We start from the raw sequence: 23,198 nt of genomic DNA on the forward strand, positions 1-23,198 counted from the left end.
AAGTGTGATGTTGGAGTGCCATTTTGGAAGACCTAAAACTGAATTATTGACTAACTGTGCATTAATGCCTGATTTGTTTGTTCTGAGCAAATTCTTATTCTGGTTAAGTGTATTTCCTTTTTCAGCCCTGCTCCCTTCCACCCAAATTCACTTCACATACTCCTTTCTTTCTGCCCAAAGTGCTTTTTTCATAGCAGAATGCTCTTGTATTCCATGTCATAGATAATTTAATTCCACTTATGTGGAATGAATGCAGGTAAAAGCAATTGAAACAGTCCTTGATGATGACATCCAAGAGATCACTGTTAGCTTCGTTTGCTTGATATTAATGAGGGTTTTCCAGCAGTGCCAAAATGAATAATCACCATCAGAATTTACTCATTTTACTGAATTATTTTTTTGGAACAGAACAAGTATGGAAAGAGCAGCATTTCCTGTGATGTTATTAATTGTGTTTAGGCTTGTGTGTTCTGTAAAACTTTTGTGTTTTCAAAGGAGATATTTGAGTGATCTTCAAGACTTACTGTCCTGGGAGTTATTGTTTGTTAGTGTACCATTCTGTCTTACAGGCTTTCAAAATATGCAACAAATTAAGGCTCTGTGTTGCAGGAGTGCTGTACGTGGGCTGTCGGCAGCCCCTCCGTAAGATAAATCTATAGGTAAACAGCCAGGAAATCAGACTAAAATGCATAGTACCAACCAAACATATGGATGAATACACACCTCTGACTTCCCACTGTTTCATTTTGATCATTTAGGATATGATTGGTGGAGGTTTTCAGACAGAGTTTGGACAGATGCTGGTTAGAACCAATGTGGTGAATTTTTAAAGCCCCATTAGGGCCTATTTTTGTAGCATAATAGCAATATGCATTATTTTTTGTGGCTGTTCTTTACAATGAACTTTTTGGGTACACATAGTCTTTATAATAAAGTTAGAAAAATTAAGCTATATTCCTAATAATGGGAATCTTTGGTCTGTGTGCCAAGCAGCTGCTAGATGTTTGACAAAGTGATAATATGCTCCCAGGTTCTAAGCTAAATACCTGAGGCAGGAAAAAAAAATATGAAAGAGAAGCAAAAGATTAAACAGGAAGAGATACATGACATTTGAAGTAAGAAATCAAAACAATTATTTTTATGAACTGCTCTATGCAGTATTTCCAGTACAGCAGCATCCATGAAGTCCAGAATCATTTTTGGGGAATATCTGTCATAAACTGTAGGGCAAAGAATGGCTATGATGTGTAGGTTTCTGCCACTTTCATGTAGCAAACCTACAGCAGCGTGTGTGGAGAAAATGTCACAATGCAATTCGCAATTGTAGTGATGATTAAACAGAAGAAGAGATGATTGTAAGAGAAAAATGCGGAATAATTTCAAGGCCAGCATGAGTTACTTGTTCTTACAGTTATTTTTAAGGAATATCTTAACAAAATATGTCTGTTGTCACTGTAAGAAGGTTTTATTGCCTGAAGGTTATCAATAAGTTAACTTGCATGTACCATTTCAAGTTACTAGAAGCAAAACTGAGGTTTTTTTTAAAGTAAAAGTTTTGATGATTTATTGCATATGTTATTAAGAACCGAAAAATCTGTTTTGTTTCAATTTATTTTCCAAATATGGATTTGATTGTAAAACTACAAGGATGGAATTTTGCCTGAATTTAATCTTTAATGCTAATTTTAATTTTTGAGTTGGAGGACGTGTTTTTCTTCTGTAATAATCTGGAAAACTTTCTGTTGCAAGTAATTTTTAATTTCTTTTTACTTACCATTAAAATCTCATTAGAAAAAATAAAAGAAAGTAAAAATCTATCAAAGCCATAGTATACTTCATTGGGGTACTGGTGTATTCATATATGGAGTTACCTGTTTCAGCTCATTTCTTACTTTAGAAGTATCGTGGGGAAAAAAAGAAACAAAAGTATTAGTATGTGTGCTTTTACTGTCTAAAGTAAATACTGAGGTACTATAATTGCATGTAAATTTTACCATTTACATGTGTGCTCATTACAGTGGTGTAAATAAGAAAGTTCACCCTAAACTCCTCCTTGTAAGCATCAGTTCTTCACACTACTTGAAAATAAATTTGAAGTATGGTTAATATTGTAACACTTTTAGATCCAGATACTGTCGTCAATTTCTTGAGAGTTACTGCTCAGTATCTAGTATGTGAGGTAACACCACATCATTGAAATCTTCAATTTGATATAGAAAGCAAAAGTGAATGAGAAGCAATACACCCTTGTGAATCATTGTTTTTTGACAGGTAGCTGTCAGTTTAGTGTTGCATTTTACTCTTTTTTTTTTCTTTTTTTTTTTCTTTTTTTTTCTTTTGGTTCAGATGCATTTTTAGTTACAGTAATCATTCTTTGGTAGTGATGTAGATCAATATAACTGGATCTGCCAGGATGAACTGTAAGACCTGGCTTGCAATCAGCTTTTTGTCTCCCAGGCAAAATCAAGTTTCACCAATTGTCTGGTGGCGTCTCACTGAAAGGTGATTTCCCCTATCCGTTACCTAAGGAATGTGTTCCTGTTCTGATTGTTACAATTCTTTTCAGTGGCTGATAAGTATACACATTGTAAGTCTGTATTTTTTGTAACTTCATCTGAGGGCAGCAGAATAACAGGTTCAGAGCTTTAACACATAAAACCAAATAGTATTTGAAAATGTTACGTGAAGCGCAGCCTTTGGAGACAGCTAGTGCCCTGAAGTCTACTTTATACAAAAGAGATTAACACCATTATTCTATGTATAATCTCTCCAGCAAAACACTGTCGCCTATTTCTGTCAACAAATGATTTCTTTGGTTTGGCAGCTGAAAGAAATTTTAGTTGTGTAGGCAACAGAACATGCCTTTATAAGTTGCAGAACCCAATTTAAAAAATATTTTGGAAGGTAACTGCAGTTTTGAGAAGTTAAATTATTTTCATTAACTAAATATTTTTTTAAACAGGCTAGAAAGACTAATTATGTCTGCTGTGTGTGACACAGTCATGCATAAGGCACGTTCACTGTTTTACAGTACACCTTTTGGAAAGGTGTGTCCTTGCAGACACTTAGCTGATTAAAAGGTATGCACGTATCCTATCCAGGTAACACATGATCTAAGCGTGCATTTTCGACCTGAATAATAGTGGACGTGAGCAGTGTGCTCACTGAGAGTCTTAAGAGTCCATAAAACTGTTGTATACCAAAGAAAACAAGAGGCTGAAGTAAAGGCTTAGTATTCTAGAAGCCTTAATTTTGGGAACTTTGGGAGGCAGGGATAGGGGAGATAGATACCACAGCATTTCACTGTGTAAAGTATCATAGAAGCCATATTTCTAATGGACTCAAGTTATAAAAGTCAGTCAGCATGTGAAAGATTTTTTAATGTTAATAAATAAGTACTCTTTTTCAAATCATTGAATTACATTACATTACTAGCTGATTTATACTGTTTTTCCCAAGAAATTGTTAATACAAAAAATAAAGCTAAGATAAGAAACACATTCTTTAATAAATACCACATTGGTTTTGATTTTCTGGTTAATGGCAAAAAATAAATAAGAAGTAAAAAATGTGCCAAATTTTGAATTTAGTAGCTGAATCAAATCACTGCCATTCTCAGTTTCCTTACCTGGATGAAGCAATTGCATCATCATTCACAAATTCTGTTTGTAGAGGGTCAGATACCTTGTAGGAGCAGGGCATTTGAACCCTCCTCACTTACATGGCAGGGTAAATGCAGGTCTTAGGGCAGAAGTGGATGTGTGTGCAGATCCCTGTTCTTGCTGGGAGCAGGTTCTCACCTTGGTTACATGGTTGGGCATGTGTGTGTCCTGTGGTGAGGGGGCTTATGCCTCTGAGATGTGCCATGCACAGACTGTCCAAAGAGTTTCTTACCGTTTGACTGAGCACATGTGCTTGCATTGTAGGACTGAATGCGGTGTTGATGGATAGCTGTATTCTGTTTATATGTGGGGAAGGATGGCAACTAGAAACAGACCATTAATCGTTAAGCCATCAGTTCATTTCTTGTGCACATCTACAACCCCATGAAAATGGTCTCAGCACCTGTCCTGGTAACAGTTATAATGACCTTTCCTATATTAATTTTTAGTTTGGAAGTTTACACTTTGTAATTACAAAGAACAGATCACTGAAACAAATTATTAATGTCAATCAGTAAGTCAGCGTACAAGAATGCAAAGAATCAAGTCTCTCCTTGTATACTAAAGGAAAAGATTTCTTCCAGATTCTTGCTTTGATCATTAGACTCTTTTAAATAAGCAAACATTACTTAGTTGCTAAGCCACAGACTCAAGTTCATTAGTGTGTTAGCACAAATATTGGAAAAAGAGTACTAAACCAATATTAGATAGAGGACCTGTGCGTAGGCTGGAAGTAATGCAATGAACGTGACACCGGAACGTTTTGAAAGATTGCTCACAGTGATTAAAACCATTTCTGTTTGCAAAAACTCTCCCCACTCAGCAAGAAAAACTGCAAACCCTGAGCAGATCTGTTTTTCTGCTACTGATACTCATAAGACTTTAGTGGAACTACAATAGATTTAATAGTCTTATAAATAATTCTGTGTATATTCTTTATTTTAAATGTTGACCAGATATATTGATTTAGCTGTTTGGGGTTTGTTGGGTTTTTTGGTTTTGTGGGGGTTTTTTGGTGTGTGTGTTGTTTGGTGTTTGGTTTTTTTTTGTGTGTGTGTGTCTAATGGTGATCCTTAGAACTGGTTTTCATTAAAATGCCTTTAACCATGCATTGAAAGCCAGAATGCCATCTTATTTAAATAGCCTGTTTGGGAACCTGACTCAAAATCTTTACAAATCAGTTTTGGGTTCAGAGGTATTTCAGGTTTAATGCATAAATGCAGTGTTCTAAAAGTGCCTATTTGCAGAAGCTGTTGAACTTTACAAGAAGTCATGCTAGTTTGGAATTTTTTGATGTTCAGTTTATTATCTTAAGGAAGTGAACTAATAATTCATGCTTTTGCATTCTTCGCAGATCTTCAGTGCAGTGAGAGGAGAAGAAGGAGCAGAAGATATTTTTGAATATTTTCCTCATCTTCTGAGAAAGCTCCCAACATTTGAAACAGACTGTATATGCAGAGGTGATGGGTTTTGTGTAAAACCATGTGTAACAGGTGCTTACTGTCAATATCGTGCCACTTTACAGAGGACTGCACTCTCTAACTATATAACTGGTGCTTTACTAGAAGCAACTACATCCTTAGGAGCAAGAAGTGGTCTTTTAAATATCTTCGGAGGATCAACTGGAAGAACAATGCTTAAAGGTAATGATTAAATTTTTTTAACCCTGTCCACTTCAAATATAGGGTGTATTGCAAAATATATAATAGTATGTAATATTCTGTAGTTTATATACTCATATACGAAAGTAACAGATAAAAAAAAGCTTTTCATTGTTTCAGAGATTTTCCTTTGCAATCATTATGTGTCAAAATAACTAGCTATGTTTAATAAAGTAAAAATGCATGCAAAACCGGAAAGATTCTTATTACAAAGCAGAGACCTTTTTGTGGGTTTTTTTTTGGTTTTTTGTTTGTTTTTTTTTAGAAACTTTCCTGTCTGCATCCAAAGTTAATGCCTAAGCCGTTGTTGTTAGGGTGTTTCTTCGTATAGTATTTCTCATTTACTAAGTGCTCCAGCTCATGGGTGACTTGGTTCAGGACATGAGAAAGGAGTATATACTCGGTGATTATTGTTGTCATTATACAACTAGCTGTCAGCATAGCACTGTGTGGTAAATACCTACAGTTCATTACTGATTTATTGCTGGTCTTTTCCCGGATCCAACATTTTTCTAGTCTTAGATCATTTCAGATAATGTAGGTGGTGTCTATGTGGAAAATTCCTATTGGAGGATGGGTGTTACATTCTAACTTTCCATGTTGATTGTCTTCGTATGCAATAAGATTACTGTTATGTGATTTGGTTTGGTCAGTTTTGGAAGTTAGACAGGACAAAGGCATTCTTGGTACTAATTCATGACATTAGAACAAAGTTTCATACAGAATAGTAACTGCATTTAAAATTAATTTTTAATTAATGCCTAGAATATTTTCTAAGTACTCAAGCATTTGGGGATTTATCATCATCTGATATACTGTAATAAAAGGATGCAGTATCACAGTTGTACCACTGTAGAATTGAAGCATGTGGATATTATGGCTTGCCCAGGCTTTTACAGGAATATGACAAAATCAGTACAGAATTCTCAGTGCAGTTCCATAACTAGTGCAGATATTGACATTTTTTTACAGGCAATTATATAGTTTGTGTTCCGATCAAGTTATCTTATTTTTATCCCAGAGTGGCCCTTTCTAGTTTTAATTAGTCTCTCTAGGTGAGCCAAATGGCAGAGAGAAGCACTAAAACAATATAAGAAAATAGATACAGATGGCAAACTGTAGCATCTGAGTGGATTTCAGTAGTATGTTGAGCAACATTACTAAGGTTCACATACTCTCATCCTCTGTGAGAGACAGGTATGTACAGTACAGTGTCCTGTTTTGGTAGGGTTTTTCCTTTTATTTGTTTGGGTTTCATTTGTTCTGGGGAGATGAGTGCTTTAGAAGAATAAACTTACTTTCCTGCGACAGCTCTGGAAAGCAAGGTTAAAAGAACCAGGTTGTGTACTTGGGGGTGCAGTGTGGTGGACCTTCTTCCTACAGTGGGAGAAGAGAGCACTGGGTTTTGATGCTTCAGACCTGATCAAGACTCTACGGATGCTCTTTCCCCTGAGTACAAATGTCAGCCTCCCATGGGGTGCGTTGCTGCACTGCCCAAAAAGCCCAGTTGGCAACTGTCACTGTAGAGCTGCAGGCTCCAACTGAGTTCTCAAACTGAAAGCAGCAGCAGTAACTGGCTCAGGCTCACTGACGTACTGGTGTGGCTGTATCTTTTTATAGAGCCTGAGCTAGTGACTGCATGTCTGCTCTGTGTACCAGCACACTTTGCACCAGTTTGGGGATCTCTGTGGTGCCTGTATTATATGGTTTATGCTTCTGGTTTTGGATTCTGAGCCCAAGAATGTGAGACCTTAAAGGAAAGTCCAAGATTTTGAACTCGATTTGCAATTCCACAGGCAATCTGTGTAGAAAGTAGAGATTTGATTTGCTGTAGTGGTCTAGGTATGATTTATCATAGTGATCTCTGTTAGCGGAAGAGATGTGCTGCAGCTTTAAGATATTGAAGTTTCCTGGATGTGGAAGGTTCATGTTCAGGCATATCACTGTGATTTAATATATCTAAGAAATGACAGAGGTATCGGTAAGACAGTCTTCTCTGGGTGATGTTATTAACTGAGAAATTAGCATTAGCAAGGAACCCAGCAGTATTCTGAATTCAGAGCTGCGGCTATCATTCCTGGGTGTGTACCTTTTAAGAAAGAAAATGGTCCTGTCCATGCAGATTGATAAAAAGGTTATTTTCATCTGTCCTGCATCCTGTCTTACTCTGGATTTAACTTCAACCATAAGCTAATCTCATCTAAACCTAAGAACTTTTAATCAACATTGTAACAACTCTGTTTTCAAATGCAATGGAGGATTTATCACGGGATACAGCATGTCATTGGAACACTTAATTCAGTAGTTGTTTGGAGGAGTTGAAAGGGGAACATATGAATCCTGGTGTGATTTAACGATTGTTGTGGTTTAACCCTGGTGGACAGCTAAGCACCTCTCTGCTGCTCACTTACTGCCCTCACAGTGGGATGGAGGAGAGAATCAGAAGGGTACATGTGAATATTTATTGATTGAGATGAAGACAGTTGAATAGATAAAGCAAAAGCCGCATGTGCAAGCAAAGCAAAATAAAGAATTAATTCACTGCTTCCTATTGTCAGGCAGATGCTTAGCCCTTTCCAGGAAAGCAGGGCTTCATCATGCATAGTGGTCGCTTGGGAAGACAAAACACCATCACTCTGAATGTACACCCTTCTTCCTTTTCCCCCCAGCTTCTATTGCTGAGCACAATTTCATATGGTATGGGATATCCCTCCAGTCAGTTGGGGTCAGCTCTCCTGTCTGTGTCCCCTCTCAACTTACGTGCACCCCCAGCCTACTTGCTTGAAGGGGCAGCGTGAGAAACAGAAAAGGCCTGATGCTGTGTAAGCACTATCCAGCAATAACTAGAACATCCCTGTGTTATCAACGCTGTTTCCAGCACAAATCCAAATCACAGCACCATGTGAGCTACTATGAAGCAGATTAACTCTGATCCAGCGAAAACCGTACAATAGCGAAGGTGGTATTTCCATCAGCACTTGTGGTTTGTAGCCCAGAAACAGTTCAAACTGTTGTGCATTTCATCAGGGTCCCCCCAACCTTTTTCAGACAAGGTAGCAGTATATCGCAGTTCAGTGTGTCACAGTTTGCAGAGAGACCAGGGAGATGAAAATAAGGATTTGCTTTGACAGTCAGAGATTTTTAGTGCCCATGTAGCAATTTCAGTGCTGTGCGCTGCCCTGAGTTAGTATCAGCAGCAGGAAATTAGCATTATGTATTTTTAGGGTGGGTTTCTGCATGTTGCTCAGCCTGCTGAAGAATGGACGGAGAACCTCTTCTCTGATTTAGTTTTTACTATTTTGATCAAGAATAGCAGATGTTTCTTGTTACAGTGTTTCACAAGCTGTGACAGGATGGATTTTCAAGTGTTAGCTTGCTTCCATAAGAATATCAAGTATAGGTTCTGAGGTCTTCGTATTTAATTTCTTTAATTTTTGTATTAGAACATGTCTGTTCTTGTAGGAAGACATCATAGTACAATCAAAGGTCCAGGCATAAAGATCCTGATGGAAGGGCAGGAGAGCAATGATGTGATATTAGTTTCTTTCAGAAAGAAATGATACATGTGTGGTTTGTGCAGGGTAAGTGCAATATAAAGACACTTCATCTGTTGCTGACTCATTCAGACCTGAACTGGAGTATGCTCATGATGCAGCAAAATCCCCTGTAGTGGTTGGTTTGAAAACAATATAGGCAGCCCCAGTTAATAATCCTTCAAAATATGACCCTTTCTGGTGATGGCAGTAGCTGAGACAGTGGTAGTTTGAGAATCATTGTACCATATTTCACTATACAGAGGTAGACATGCCCAAAGGCAGCTCTTACACTGATTATTTGAAATAAATAAAAGGAACCACTAGCAAATGAAAATGTGAACACCAATGGCACTGACATAGGTGGAACGAGAATGCATTATGAAAACAAAAGATTATATAACTTTATTTATTTTAAAATGTCTTCACAAGTAATTTACAGTGTTATATAAGCATAAATGAAAGCATGAGCATTAAAAATATGTAAGCATAAATAAAACTATCTTGTTACCATTCTACCACTTAGAAATTTGAACTCAAACTTACTTTCTGTCCTATAAAAGTTGTTATACCTAAAACCATTGTAAATAAAAGCTGATAGAAGTGGTGATTTATTATGAAGTAATTATAGTAAAATATTTTTTTTGGTGGATCCATTTCAACAGATCTTTACCTTTTAAAGATGCACAACATAAAGGTGCCCTTGAAGACTTGCTGTATTGCATGTTACTGCTTAGTGTTAGACAATGCAAATTTTCTTGCATATTAGAGTAAAAGTTAACACATCTGAGACTCTGAACTGATGGTAAGTGGCAACGCCAGCATCCAATTTATGACCTCTCTCTTCTTCCTGGTTTCTTGTTCCTTGAAACTGATGTAATTTCAAAAAAAAATCCTGTAAAATAGGGGAATAATAAGGGGTGAAGTCACCTTGACCTAGTATTGCTGCGGAATGCTTTATTTTGTCATAAATCATGTCCTGAGTTAGAGATCTCTGAATTACCTTAGATACCTGTATTTGTATTATGTATTTCAGTTCAGTGAGTTAATAGGACTTCATCAAAATGTTTACCTGTAACATGGGCATAAGACAATTGTGTTTAAAACATGATGTGATGAATACTTTAGTCTTTAATGCCTGTATGCATTGTCATTTAGTTTAAGGTATTATGCAAATATATTTAAAAATAATTCTATTTTTATTTGATAGAAAAATATGGATTATCTAGGTAATTCTAGTTTTATTTTGTAAAATGTTGGGGAGTAGGAAGGGGTTTTTTTATGCATCTTACTCTACCAGTGACAAATGATTTGAAGAAAAAGGTCTTTTGATAATGTATATGAAACAAGATTTAGTTTAAATGAGCTATCTTGCAAGTAAACATAAGATTGTAGGCTTCAATTTACTGGCTTTTAAAACATTTTTATAAATAAGCATTGTTTTTTCTGTTCCAAATTAGGAACAGTTAAAACAGCCAGCAGAACACAACACCCTTCTCCTACCCTCTCATCTAGTCACTGAAGCCTTCACAGTAGCACATGGAACATGGTGTTTGGACCTTTACTATTCAGAATGGGAACAGATGCTTTTTATAGAGGTCAGAGGCTCTCGGGGAAAGTGCTTGAAACTCTTCCTTTTCTCTTACCACTTAAAAAAAATGTTAAATTTAGTTTGCTCACCTGTGCTGATCACTAGTACACCGGTAGGAGAGAGAATTAAATTTTTCTGGTAAGAAAGTCACAAACCATTTGAAAGTTGCAGCTCAGACCAATAACTTAAGTTCGGTCTGAAAGCAGTAGAAGGCTGATGCACAGGAGATACAGAGTGAGTGGACTATTGAATTCCACACTTCGTGATTTCTGAATTGCTTTAAGGGGCAGTACAGATTGCATTGCAGTATATTCAAGTCTTGTGCCAAAGACATGTAACACGATAGCAAGGTTCATGTCAAGTAGTTGTGTATCTTCCGCTCGGTAAGACCATTCCTCAGCTTTGATACAAGTTAAGCTTCAGTACAGACATGAAACTGTGGACACAGTTTAGATGCTTGTCAACTCTAGAGTAACTATTACTGCACTTGGAATGATTTCCAAGACAGTTCTTAAAAGGCTTCAGAAGTGGAAGTGAATTTGTTTATTAAAACCAGTCTCTATCAGCCAGTCTTGACAAGATCTCAAGGGCTGTTGGATTTATATTTGGAGGACCTCTTCTGGAACAGACAACATTCCACTACTTTTCTTTCAAAATGTTTCAAAATTCCTGGAGATAACGTTCAGTACTTTCTTGCACAATCTGTTTAAAGAGGAGCCCGTTACTGTGATGGGGAGTGCCCTTCATGATTTAAAAGGAAGACTTCTCAAACCCTTTATACTCTCTGTAGTTAGGGGGTTTATGTAATATCTGTCCTGAAAATAGGGATACTGCAAACAGAGAGTCCCTAATGCTCGAGTAGCCTCCTGGTTTTAGATCTCCATAGCACTAAGCACACTGAGTTCTTCGTGTTCAATCCTTCAGGAGTTGTTTAGTGACCTGAGTAATGAACCTTGCAGTCATAAGTAGACCAACTCCAGGAAATACTGTTCTAAGGTTTTGTTTGGTAGCTAAGGACCCTAAATGCTCCGAGTCCCCAGGGCTGGGATGGTCTTGTGGGCAGATCAGCTGCCAGTGTTGTTAGTTTCAGAGAAGGCTTCCAAACATACCAGACCTTCAAAGGCAGAGTTCCCAGTCACGTGGATCTGGGACTGAGAGTTTTAAAAAATTCATGTAGGGCTGCTCTGTAGGAGACTCGTCTCTTGGGTCTGGAGCAGTGAGCCTGCAAAGCCCTGCTCTCAGATGGCTCACAGAGCTGTCAGGCTCCCAACTGAGGAGCTGTGACTCTAGTCCCGGTAGCACAAGGGCAGTCTGAGAATGGGCTCCCGGGAACCACAGATGCCTGGAGTTCCCAGAGCTGGTCGGTGACAGTTACGTCCTTGTCAGCATCTTTGTTACTACAGAGAACGTAATTTTCACGTATGAACACTGAAGACATTTCAGCTGCACTCTCTTAGCACCTCTGTATGTAACTCTGAATTTCTGGTTAGTAAGAAGTTTTGAGAATGTCTTTCAGTGGGATTTGGATTGAAACCAGATTTCTTCCCATAGAAGGGAAATCCTGCTTCTAAGCCTGTTCTGCTTCTTACAAACTGATCGTTACAGAAGTTTGTTCATTTTTGTGAACAGGCCAGAACTTTCACTGGAATAATATTTTGGAAACAGGGTCATTGTCACAGTTCATGTGGTGTTGACATTTTTATGCAGAAAGTGAAAAAAAAAATGTTGGGCCTTCTCTAATATTAAAGATGGAACTAGAGTATGTGAAAATGTGCTTTGTGTTTGATACCTGTATCCAGAACCATTGTTGGAAAGAAACTTGTACCCTTCACTCCCTGTCACTCTGCTCCCCAGCTCTGCCCCTGCCCCGGATAACTTCTGTAGCTTTGTAATCTAAGAAAAACAAAAGGGAAGTAAAAGGATGTATGTGAGGATGGAGCAGACTGCAAACATTTGGGATCAGTATTCTTTTAACTTTGGCATCTTTCAAAGCCATTCAAGTCTGTTGCTGCTTTCTTAAGTGATATAAATCAGGCTACATCCCTGATAGCTGTTGTTCATCTTCCAGAGATAGCTCACTCAGAACTTGCAGCAGTTTTGGACCGAGAACAGAAGGAAACTGATGGATTGTGAACATGGAGGCAGACTGTATTGATTGTAAGAAAACCGACTTCATTCATCCCTCAGTATTCAGAGATTACCCTCTTTCTGCAATCAGATTTTGTCATCAGCAAAAATAGGGCAGCAAACAGGACCTAAGACTCTGTGGCTTTTTCCACTTCTGTTTCTTGTACTCTTTGCATAAAGCTTACTGTTATAATACCGGGGAAATTCCAGGATCTGTGAAGTTGGGGCTGTTGTCTGATGGCTATATGTCAGAGTCATGGGTGATAATGAGCTTTATGTACACAGATTTGGGAAGGCCAGCGTGATTTAGCTGGTGTGAATGTGTTTGGACTCAAAGGTTAAGACCATCTAGAGTGAGGGATAAAACCAAATGAGCTGAGATTAAGACCTGGAAAGATGAAATGTGTCTCACGCTAAGAATCTAAGGTAAGAAGGTGGCTCAGGCAATGCACTGTAGGAGGGGAAACCAAATCCAGGAGATTCATCAAGACTTTTAAGTAGATAATGTGGCCTGAAGCAAGGATGTGAGTCAGGAAACCAAGGATTTCATGGTGCTTTTGGCTCCAGGATGTAGGTCAGGAAAACCAAGAACAAGTGCAGGTCACCTGGTTAGGGGCAGAATTAAGAATGACATGGCAGGAAGCATAGATCAAGGCTGAGATGACAGAAAGGGGGAGAAAGATTTGGGAGGACAGCTGTAGCCAAGGGACACCCGGGACTGGAGCTGGCTACGATGGCTGTCTCTGTCAGCTGGCAGAAGGGAAAGATCAGTGCGGTCAGTCTCCAGACCTGGCGCTGTCTGGTCAGAGCTGATTGCAGCCAGGTTGGTCACAGCAAGGGCAGTAGGAAAAGGATTTGGAGGATCCTTGCCAACATTATTTTATCAAAACCTCCCTTTAATCCAACATGTTTAATACATTGTATGCACAAAGAGTTACGCTCTGCCAGCATAATTTGTCTTTTCCTTTTACCGCTCTTTCTGGGTTCAGTAAGTGGACTACTGCAAGATGAAAAGATACGTAATTGATCCAGGCAGTAGATTGAAGTAGTGTAAGTCATCTAAGTTAAAAAATAGAAAAATATTTTCATCTGTAAAATTGCTCCTTTGGACAGAACAGGTACCGTACTCGTGGTACAGGAGGGTACATGTTTGTATGGATCCGGATATCCTAAGCAGTGTATAGAGGTAAGCAGTTTAGAAACAGAAGCGAGTTACGGATGGTTTTGTATGGATTTTAGTTCCAGTGATACATTATATGGCAGTTTGGTACACTGATGATCGTTAACTTCTGTAGTTGAGTCTCTGCTTACAGCAGTATTTTTGTTGGTAGTCTATTCCGTCAGCAGAAAAAAAGAGTTTAAATTCATAGAAGTCTGACTGTGCTGTTTGAGGTTTGTTGTGCGGAAGGGAATGAAGGACATACTAATGTCTATGGATAAAGGCTGAGAGAGCAGAATTTTGTGCAAAATAATGTTAGTTTTAAAATCAAACTTACTTTTTTAATGAAGAGCAATTAGTCTTCAGAAAAAAATGAAATGGGATTCTAAGTGTAGGTAGTTAATCCCTGAACTTCTTAGTATTGTTTATTATTCTAAAGGTCTGAAGATTTGCTTGAATGGGCCTTGTAAAAGTAGTGTCCATGGGAACTTTTAAAGTGTAGAAGGGAACTTTCAGAGTGTAAAATGGAACTTTATCAGCGTGTTTATGCTAGCATGTCAATCATAAGCAAAAAAACCCCAAGGACCTCAAGCCTCAGGATGACTTGAGTCATCTCTAAAGATTCCCTTGAAGTTTTGTTTCTAGGAAACAAATTAGAAGAAAAAATCAACTTTTGTAGGATAATGCTGTTTTATTTATATCCAGACACAATTTTGGGGGTTAAATTCTAAGATATACTATACAGTTTTCTTTGTAGAATCAAGAACGTTCTGATTTTTTTCTTTAGCCTTTCACATGTTCGCTTATATATGTTCCAATATATATTCACATGTTCCAATATAATGGAAATTGTGGAAATAGTGGAAAAGTCTTTAGTATTGACCCTGTAACGATGAGAAATGTTTAATCTGATGGTTTGCTTTGTATATTTGTAGGGAGATAGCATTAACAGAATTGATACTTATAGATAAAATTGATGTTAAAATTCTATATTGTATCGCCATGGGGGTCCTTGCGTTACCATATTTAACAGAAATTCTTCAGAAATCTAAGCATACCAGTTTTCAGCTGGAAGTTGGAAACAGCAAAAACATTCTTCCAATTAAGAAAGAATATGCTGGTATTGTCAATGAAAAAGTAATGTTGCATTGGCCGGGTTCCATGATTGTTCCTCCAGTAGAGGTTTTTCAGACAAGACATATATTCACCGTATAAACAAAGTGACTCTGAGTGTACTGCTCACATTCCAATTCTGCATGGATTGCTCTCTCAGACTTCCTGGGGAAATGGAGAAAGGTTTCTTGTGGCTGTGTGTTGGTTTTCAGTCTTGTGTACTCTAGCAAACTTCATAATTAACTTTTCACTGATGTAGTCCTGCTGCTTGTAAAGGTGATGTAAACTGTGTGTAGACAAGGCTAAGGTTAGAATGAAGAAAAAAGTTCTAAAAATGGCAGAGACTAATATTAACGGCTGCAGGGATCAGGGCAGAGTTTTGGTTTAGGAACACAAGATGCAGTCTGAGAGGCTATGCTGTCTTTTGAAATCCCTGTATTTGTAACTTCTTTATGGTTAATCACATTTCTGGAAGCCTCAGGGAGGTTTTCTTCTCCTTTGCTTCTCAAAGAAACTTTTTTGGATTGTTGCCTAAGTCGTAGCCCTTTGTCCTGTGAAAGCTAATGCTATTGCCTTTTATTAGACACTTCAGTGCAGAGTGTATAATAGCTGTAAAGGTAGGGCATTTGCTAATAAAGAAACCCATGTCATGGTTTTTGTAATGCTTCAGCTGAAGTTTCCTAAAACAAAACTAACTCTGTTTATTACTTTTGGCCTGTTGAAACAACACTGATATAAATATAACTTGCAAAAAAGCTTGGGTGTAGGCTAACTTATTTCTTAATATATTTAAAGACAAAAATTCAGCAGAATTTTAAGCGCTCTTGTTTATAACTCTGCTGTCAAAATCAAATGCTTTTAGTCTTAGCAGGATGTATGCTCGTCCTTAATTTCTAACTTCCTTCCATTCAAATCTCCGTGTTTCAGCTTTTATCTGGGGGAGGTGGGTAACCTGACCTTTTAGTGAGCCAGCCAAATGCATGTCTTCTTCATGGCTTACACAAGGCATGTCAGTTATGCATTTTGCCACAGTTTGTAGCTTTAAACTGAGCAGCTGTTGCCTGACTGTTAGTTTGGACAAGTGCAGCGTGCAGACTTTTTGTGGTATTGCAAGTACCTGCTCTTCTGGCATTTTAGGAGGAATCTAAGATTTGATGGAAGACACATTTGCTGGTAAGATTTGCATTTCTGTGGCCCTTAGTACATGGTTCTGATTATATGAAGGTAATTAAAACAAAGTGATAGTTTTATTTCCAGACTTAGAAGTAGTTTGAGTCGGGGGGTTCTAATCTAATGTTGGATTGATAATACCTGCATTTAATAGGAGTGCTTCAAGGACACTTAAAACTCTTGCTATGTGGAAGATAAAAGTATAGATTTAATATATAAAAAATATGAAATATTAAGTCCTCTCTCAGTCTTAAATGTGTATTTTCTTATTTTAACTTGTTCAAAATGGAATGTAATATAAATATACTTTGCATTTATTCGGTTCACATAGCAACTATTTTGATATCAAATTATATTGTGGGGCATTCCTTTGTTTCTTACTCTACAAAACTAAGCAACTTACAAAAAAAGCTAGACAAAATATGAATGTCAGATATAATACAAGTTTTTTTAAAATGCTAGAACCAGGTAATTTTTTTTCCCTAAAGTTTATAAATTACTCAAATGTTACAAGTTAGTAACATACTTTTGAAAGTAAATCCACTGCTGCTTTTTTTCTTTAGCAAGCTTTTGTTCTTCGTTCTTCAGTGTACAGTGATAACTTGTAACCAGTTTGTGTTTTGTGGATGCTTAAGGCAGTTGAGTTTTTCACCCTTCTGAATGACATGAGTGGATAGCAGCAATGTTTTGCTACTAATTGGTGGTAAAGAAACACCTGTATTTACATTTTTTTGAACTGGCACGTGTAGCTTGTTTGAATGTTTACAGTATTTTACTCTGTGAAAGGAGTATCTTTTATGTGCTAACCTTCCTATTTCCCTAATCTGGCTGTTAGCTAAAGGCTATGACAAACGTTTGCTATTCAAAGAGATGGTATCCTATTGCAAGGGAAAGATTGTATTGGTTCTCAACACCTTTACTTTCACCTCAGTGATTTAGATGGCACAGGGGAAAAAAACCCCACCCTGATATTAATTATATCTGTATTAGTTGCAAAATAGTGGTGTTTGTAATCCCTTTGTTCTGTCAGTGATAGCCAATCCTAGATACTTAGTAGGATTACAAGAAATGGAGGGCAAATTATCTTATTTTAGAAATGTTACAATTATAAATTAATCTCAGGTTCTGCCTTTGGTAGGCTGTTTTGTGACTTTTTTAGCTTTGATTTGAGGTAGAATAATGCAGACATTTTCTAGAAAATAAGCTGATACAAGAACTTTTGTTAGTGCATAATCTGTTTAGTTTTTATTTAAGGGGCGGGCTTCACATTGACATAGCTTTCTATAGTTTAAGTATTCGCTTTGGAAATAGTTGTTATGTATAAAAATGCATTGCTACACATTTTAATAATTCTGAAATAAGTAAATTACCAGAGAGGTTTATCAAGCACAAATTGAAAATATTTTGATTACAAAACACCAAAACAACAATAAAAGAATTAGAAATATGATTTGATGCTAAAAGTACCTTTAATTGCTTTTTCTGTTTAATTTTAAGGGATTTGCACAATTGTACAGCAGTTAAATATTTTTATTCTTCATTTACCACAGACTTGATACAACAGATTTCATGCATTTTCAGCTTTCTAAATAAAGTGTTCAGATTGTTCTGAAAGGAGCTGGATCTGATACTGTTGCATTGAGTCTTTCCTGCCCCCCCATTTCTCTTTCCTCTGATATTTGGAGTAAAACACCGTACATACCTTTTGACTTAACTATATTGCCACAGGCAGAGTTGATGTCTTCTGAGAGCATTTTTCTCTGGGTGGGAAAACCAATCGTAATCTGGCAAAACTATCATTTTGAATGCCTTTAAATACGTTTACTGTTAGGTTTGGAGAAGATCTGATCTAAAGTTGTTCTCCTTTATTTGCTTGTTCAGAATTACATTGCAAAGCTCTACAGGGAAGTGGAGCAAAGAGTCCCTTAACACAGATATTTCCTTAGAGAAGTGGAGTAGTTATTGAAGTATCATAAATATGTGTGACCTTTTCTAAAACTTCTTACAATATTTTTTACAAATAAGTTGCTCTGCCTCTGGCTTTCTAGAAGTTTCAAATTGGAATTCGGAACAATTCAGATTGGAAACATTGTTAGTCTTTGGGACCTGATCCTGAAAATAGTTAGACCTAAAGCCATTGAACTGCATGGGTTTTTTTTCTGCTACGCTTTGTTTTATAGAGTATTTGTAGGTAATACTACCATTTCCTGCTACCTCCAGCTATGGAACTGCAGCCAGTGGAACCATACTGAGACTTCTGCAAATCTCAGAAGGACATAATGTGCCAAATGTCCAAGTTTATTTTCATGTACCCAACCATCCTGAGCTGCACAAGGTAATTCTAGAACTTGTAGGTTAAAGACCTGATAGATCTTTTTTAGATCTTAAAATGTCATTTTTATTGGTGAATAAATTAAACAAGAATAGTGTTAACAAAACCCACAATTGATTATGGAATTAATAATTCAAGCTAAGAAACCACTACAATAACTTACTTGAACTTAAAAAGATAGAAAAATGGCTAGTGTGGTCAGAAAAGAATGCTTTTGCCATATTTGCTGAGATTTACATCATAGTGATTAGTTCTGGGTTTGTGTCAATTGCAGGCACTTTCTTGACATGTGAATTAATTCTTGACATGAGAAAATGTGATTAATATTCTACGAACTTATTTGTGGTATCATATATTAAAGCACCATGAAATAGTTCTGTTATTATTGAAGTTTAATAGTATCCTCAATTTGAGAGAAAAAATGAACCTTAAAAGTTGAATTCTGTGTTTCAGATCTTCATCATACACTGTTCTGTAACTGTCACAGAGTAGAAAGGATCAGATTAAATCACATAGTTCTTGTAGTTCTTGTCTGCCTCATAGGTAAAGGATCTGTGAATGTAAAACCTTCTAAAAGCTGTCAACAAGGCATTCAAATATGTGCATGGAACACAAAAGAGAAAGAAGTGCTGGCTTCAGGTACTGGTTGTATTGAAGATGGTGGTAGGATTTTGTGTAAAAGCTTAGAGTTCAAGAAGACAAATCTTCAGGATTTCACAGACCACATATAGAGTGAATTGCTTTAAAACAGACAACAGGGAAAAACTTAAAATATATTTAAAATGCCTGTATGCAGAGATTCAACTAGAACTGTGTCTATAACTAGGATTTTTATTTGCTCCCAAACCCAAGAAATACTAGACTTTTTGTGCAAAAGAAATTGCCTAACCTCCAAAATTTCTTTTGAACATCAAGAGGAAGAAATAGTCTTGTTTTCTTTATGTGGAATTACAGGATTTAAAAAGAACAAGTATAGACAGGTTCAGAATGAAGTGTTGATACTTTTTATTTTGAGAATGTAGTTTTTGCAAAAGCTATCAACTGATTGGCCAAAACATTTGGGTAAATTCAATGTAAATTGATAAACATTTTAGTCACACAAATATGAAATATTTCATTGGAAGTTTTCTGCAGAGATTTGGTGTTCAACATGATGACTTTTGCAGAAATATGTTCTTTTAAAAATACTTCTTTTTATGTATAAAATATTACATTTTTTAAAAAAACATAATTTCTTTACATTTTTTATAAGCCATGTAAAAAGTGTGAAAATAATAGTTTTACATTTACGTTTTATTTGACTTATAGCAGAGTCTTCCAGACTGTGTTCCTGCATATTTGATATCTCTCATATAATTGAAAGCTAAAGGACTGCAAGCATGTGGGGTGTCACAAATAAAATAAACCTCAATATTGTCATAGTTTGAAACTTAACTACATTTTTTTAAAAAGGGAAACAAAATTGCTCTTGTGGTGGCCAAAAGTAATTGAACAATGAATGGAAGTTACAGCTTCTGGTTTGATGATAGCATAAGGTTAGTATTATAATATTTTATTTCTCAGCAACAGCTACAATAACAAAATTGATGGATTCATGAAAGTAATAGTTTTCTGATTCTACTGTGCAGAAAATTATATCACTTTTTATGTCAGTGTGGGAGGACTGTTGAGAAGCAGCTTGTAAAAAAGCACTTGTTGGTTACAGCACATCACAAGCTGTCTGTTGATTAAGTGTGCTGTATTGTGGGAATATGTTTGCTGTTTTACTGTGAGTTAAAAATAAGTAAGTTGTATGTAAAAGCTGTGCAATAGTCCTCTCAGTCTTGTCATTGCTGACTGTCCAGATTTCCATAGAGAAAAGTTCAGGAGATATGAGAATCTTCAGACAAGTAATAATTACTGTAAAGAGAAAGTAAGTAGTTGTCCTTTATGTCTGCTGGGAGTGGGACAAAAAACTGCATCTGAACAGCAAACACCTCACCATAGATACGATGATAGAAGGGGGATTTGACAGAGAGGGGAGTTCCGTCAAGTTGAAGGATTTCTTTTAAATGTCATTTGAAAAAAATGGACACAAGTGATGTTGGCTGGCATGGCTAGCACAACAAAAGCAGGAAAACTGGTGAGCAATGATATCCATGTGACTGAATACAGAGGGACTAATTTCAGAAGGATCTTACAGGAAAGGGAAAGCTTGAGAGGAAAAAAAAAAGTTTACTGATTGCATGGATGATGGCACGTTAAATTTTAAGGCAGGAGGGCAATAAGAACATGACGTTTAGGAAAGTAACACAGTTCATATAATTGCAGAGCCTAATGTCAGTGGAGATCTCTAGCTAGTCTGACATCCTTTTAAGACATCATTTACTTAAACCCAGTTGTCTATTTTAAGCTCAGTAGTTTAAAGGAAGGCAGCAGTGCTGATGTACAGCCTTCAGAGGATGCCTGAGAACTATCAGGCACGTGCACAGCTTTTCCAACGGCCAGTGACGCTCGCAGCCAAGGGGAATTATTTCTAGTTTGAGTTTGTCTGTCATCAAGGACCATCTGTTTGCTCTCGTTCTGCCTTCTTTTCTGCTAGATTAAAGACTTCAAAAACTGACGTATTACCCCTGTTGGAGGTGCCTGCATATCTACTACAGTCAAGTCACCTCTCAATTCACACTTTACTGAAGTTAATACATTTCTTATCTAAATCTCTTCCTGCAGGTCTCACTACTCCAGCCTGGACGCTCTGTGGTTTGTCTTTGTCTTCAAAAACATTGGGAAGATTATTGGTGTAATGGGGTGATTTATGTGGGAGGACCTTGTTTTGCCACCTCCTTTTTTGCTGCCTCCACCTCTAAAAACTCATAGAAAACATTTGGATTTACTGTCCCTTCTTGTATTTTCGGAGCTATTGCCTTAAGAAGGCAGAACTCCACTCCATACACAAGATCTGCATTGCTTGTGTCTAGAATACTTAATATTTCCAGTCGATCTAAAATACGTACACTAACATTTTGCTTCACTATTAAAGTGATACTTAAAGGTTTGTGAGGTAAAATGCTAAATGGCCATGTAACAGTCCTTGAATCATTTGGGTTGGAAAGGACTGTGCTGGTCATTTAGTCCAACTCTTCTCAAAACAGGACTGACATTTTTCTTTTCCTAGTTGATTTGTTTTCTTGCTATGTGAACAGTATTGTTGACAGAGTTGGCCCTAATTCCATTCATTTATAACCCTAACCGCAGTACAGGTAGCAGTGGCACCACAAGGAAGGGAAAGAAAGAGAACTGTTAATTTTTACTGTGTACTCTTAGAGAAGGAATCTGTTGCATCTGTAGTCTTCCAATTAAGGGAGGTAGCTTAATATCTGAGGAAGTAATCTTAGAAGGTCCTAATTTTGAGTTTGTTTTTGGATAGCAAAATCATTAATTTGGAATGTTTTCATGTTAGAACAGACCGCCTACACCTTTTCTAGTATAATCTGCTAAAGCTAATGACAAAGACACAATTCATTAAAAAGTCTTGTGACTGTTTAGAAGAGCTTTTATGTAGTAAGTGTATTAATCCTGTGAAAACCAAGTGGAATAAATACTTCCATTTTTGCAACAATGTAAATAGTTACAACAGTATGATACGTATAGCTATACCCTGTTTGTTTGAGCACAATCTTGTATAACTGTCTTTGTTAATTTAGCTTACACCAATTCCCAAATGACATGAAATAAACAAAAACAATTATAGAAAACAATTGCTTATAGCAGGATTTAGCCTAGCAGAACTGTAGCAGTTCACTAGTGAGGCTGTAAAAAAGCTTGCATGGACAAAAAAGTATTTAAAGCATTTATATTTGAGGTAGGAAGAAATAAGTGATATTGAGGCAAGTCATAGATGTTGACATCTCTAGTATGAAGTTAAGGTTGATTTAATAGTTTGTGTAGTCTATTGTTTCACTTCTTTCAGCTTCCAGACATGTGCCTACCCTGTTCTCTGCAGTCTGCTCTATTCCACTAATCCCTCTATGACATAAACTCCTGAGTCACTGAACAGATTTCAGTTCCAAGGCTAAATCACAAAGGCATCTCCACATACATCTGAAGGAAAGAACCAAAATCTTCTCAGCAGTTCTTGGTTTTTGTGCTGAGTGCTTTTCGTTAAGCATAATATTTTTCACAATATTCATTGCATAAGATTTTTGCTGTTTCAGGACTAGATTCTTTCTTGGACTTCACAGTTTTATTACATATATCAGCATTTCCACTGAGATAGATGCATGCATTAGTCAGCTTTTGAAGGCATCAGTGAATTTCAGCGAGCAGCTTACTAGTTTGTTTGTTTTGTGTTAGCCTGGTTAAATCATGACTATTGGAATAAACTGAATTGAAAGAGCAAGTAGAAACAGAATGGGAATTTGTAAGCCAAATAGGCTATTACAAAGAAGTAAAATGGCAAAAAAAAAGTGTCTAATTGTTAGATCATATTAAGAAAATATTATTAATATTATTTTTTAAAATTAAGAAGTAACAAATTGAGAGATTAAAACATTTCCTGTAGTTTGTCAGGAAAACTGTCATATTCTTTGAGACCAGGCCTGTAAGTAAGATTTTACTGTTCAAAGAATAATTCAGCTTCAAATACGTTTTTGCTGATTCTCCTAACAAATTTGCACATCAATTTTATGCACTGATATATAGCTCTGAAATACTTTAACCGAGGAAATTAAATTTACTGGATATGAATGTTAAGTAATTAAAGAAGCAGTATCCAGAAGAGTTAACTGGTGGTTCATGTTCTGCTCTCCATTCTGAGTGCTTTATGTAAGTGAAGTACTTTAAGTTCCTGCTAAGAATCTTATGTATATTTT

General features: G+C 36.7%; 1 protein-coding gene across 3 annotated transcripts in view; it reads left to right on the forward strand.

Annotated features, from left to right (window-relative positions):
• PLCE1 (phospholipase C epsilon 1) overlaps positions 1 to 23,198 on the forward strand; it is a 163,799-nt gene that overhangs the window by 64,529 nt on the left and 76,072 nt on the right. For all 3 annotated transcript variants that reach the window (XM_056351898.1, XM_056351897.1, XM_056351899.1), the window contains exon 3: positions 5,017 to 5,305. In XM_056351898.1, coding sequence (XP_056207873.1) covers positions 5,017 to 5,305 — 289 coding nt within the window. The remainder of the gene's footprint in view (positions 1 to 5,016; positions 5,306 to 23,198) is intronic.

The sequence above is a fragment of the Falco biarmicus genome, chromosome 9, assembly GCF_023638135.1.
Source record: "Falco biarmicus isolate bFalBia1 chromosome 9, bFalBia1.pri, whole genome shotgun sequence".
Lineage (NCBI taxonomy): Eukaryota > Metazoa > Chordata > Aves > Falconiformes > Falconidae > Falco > Falco biarmicus.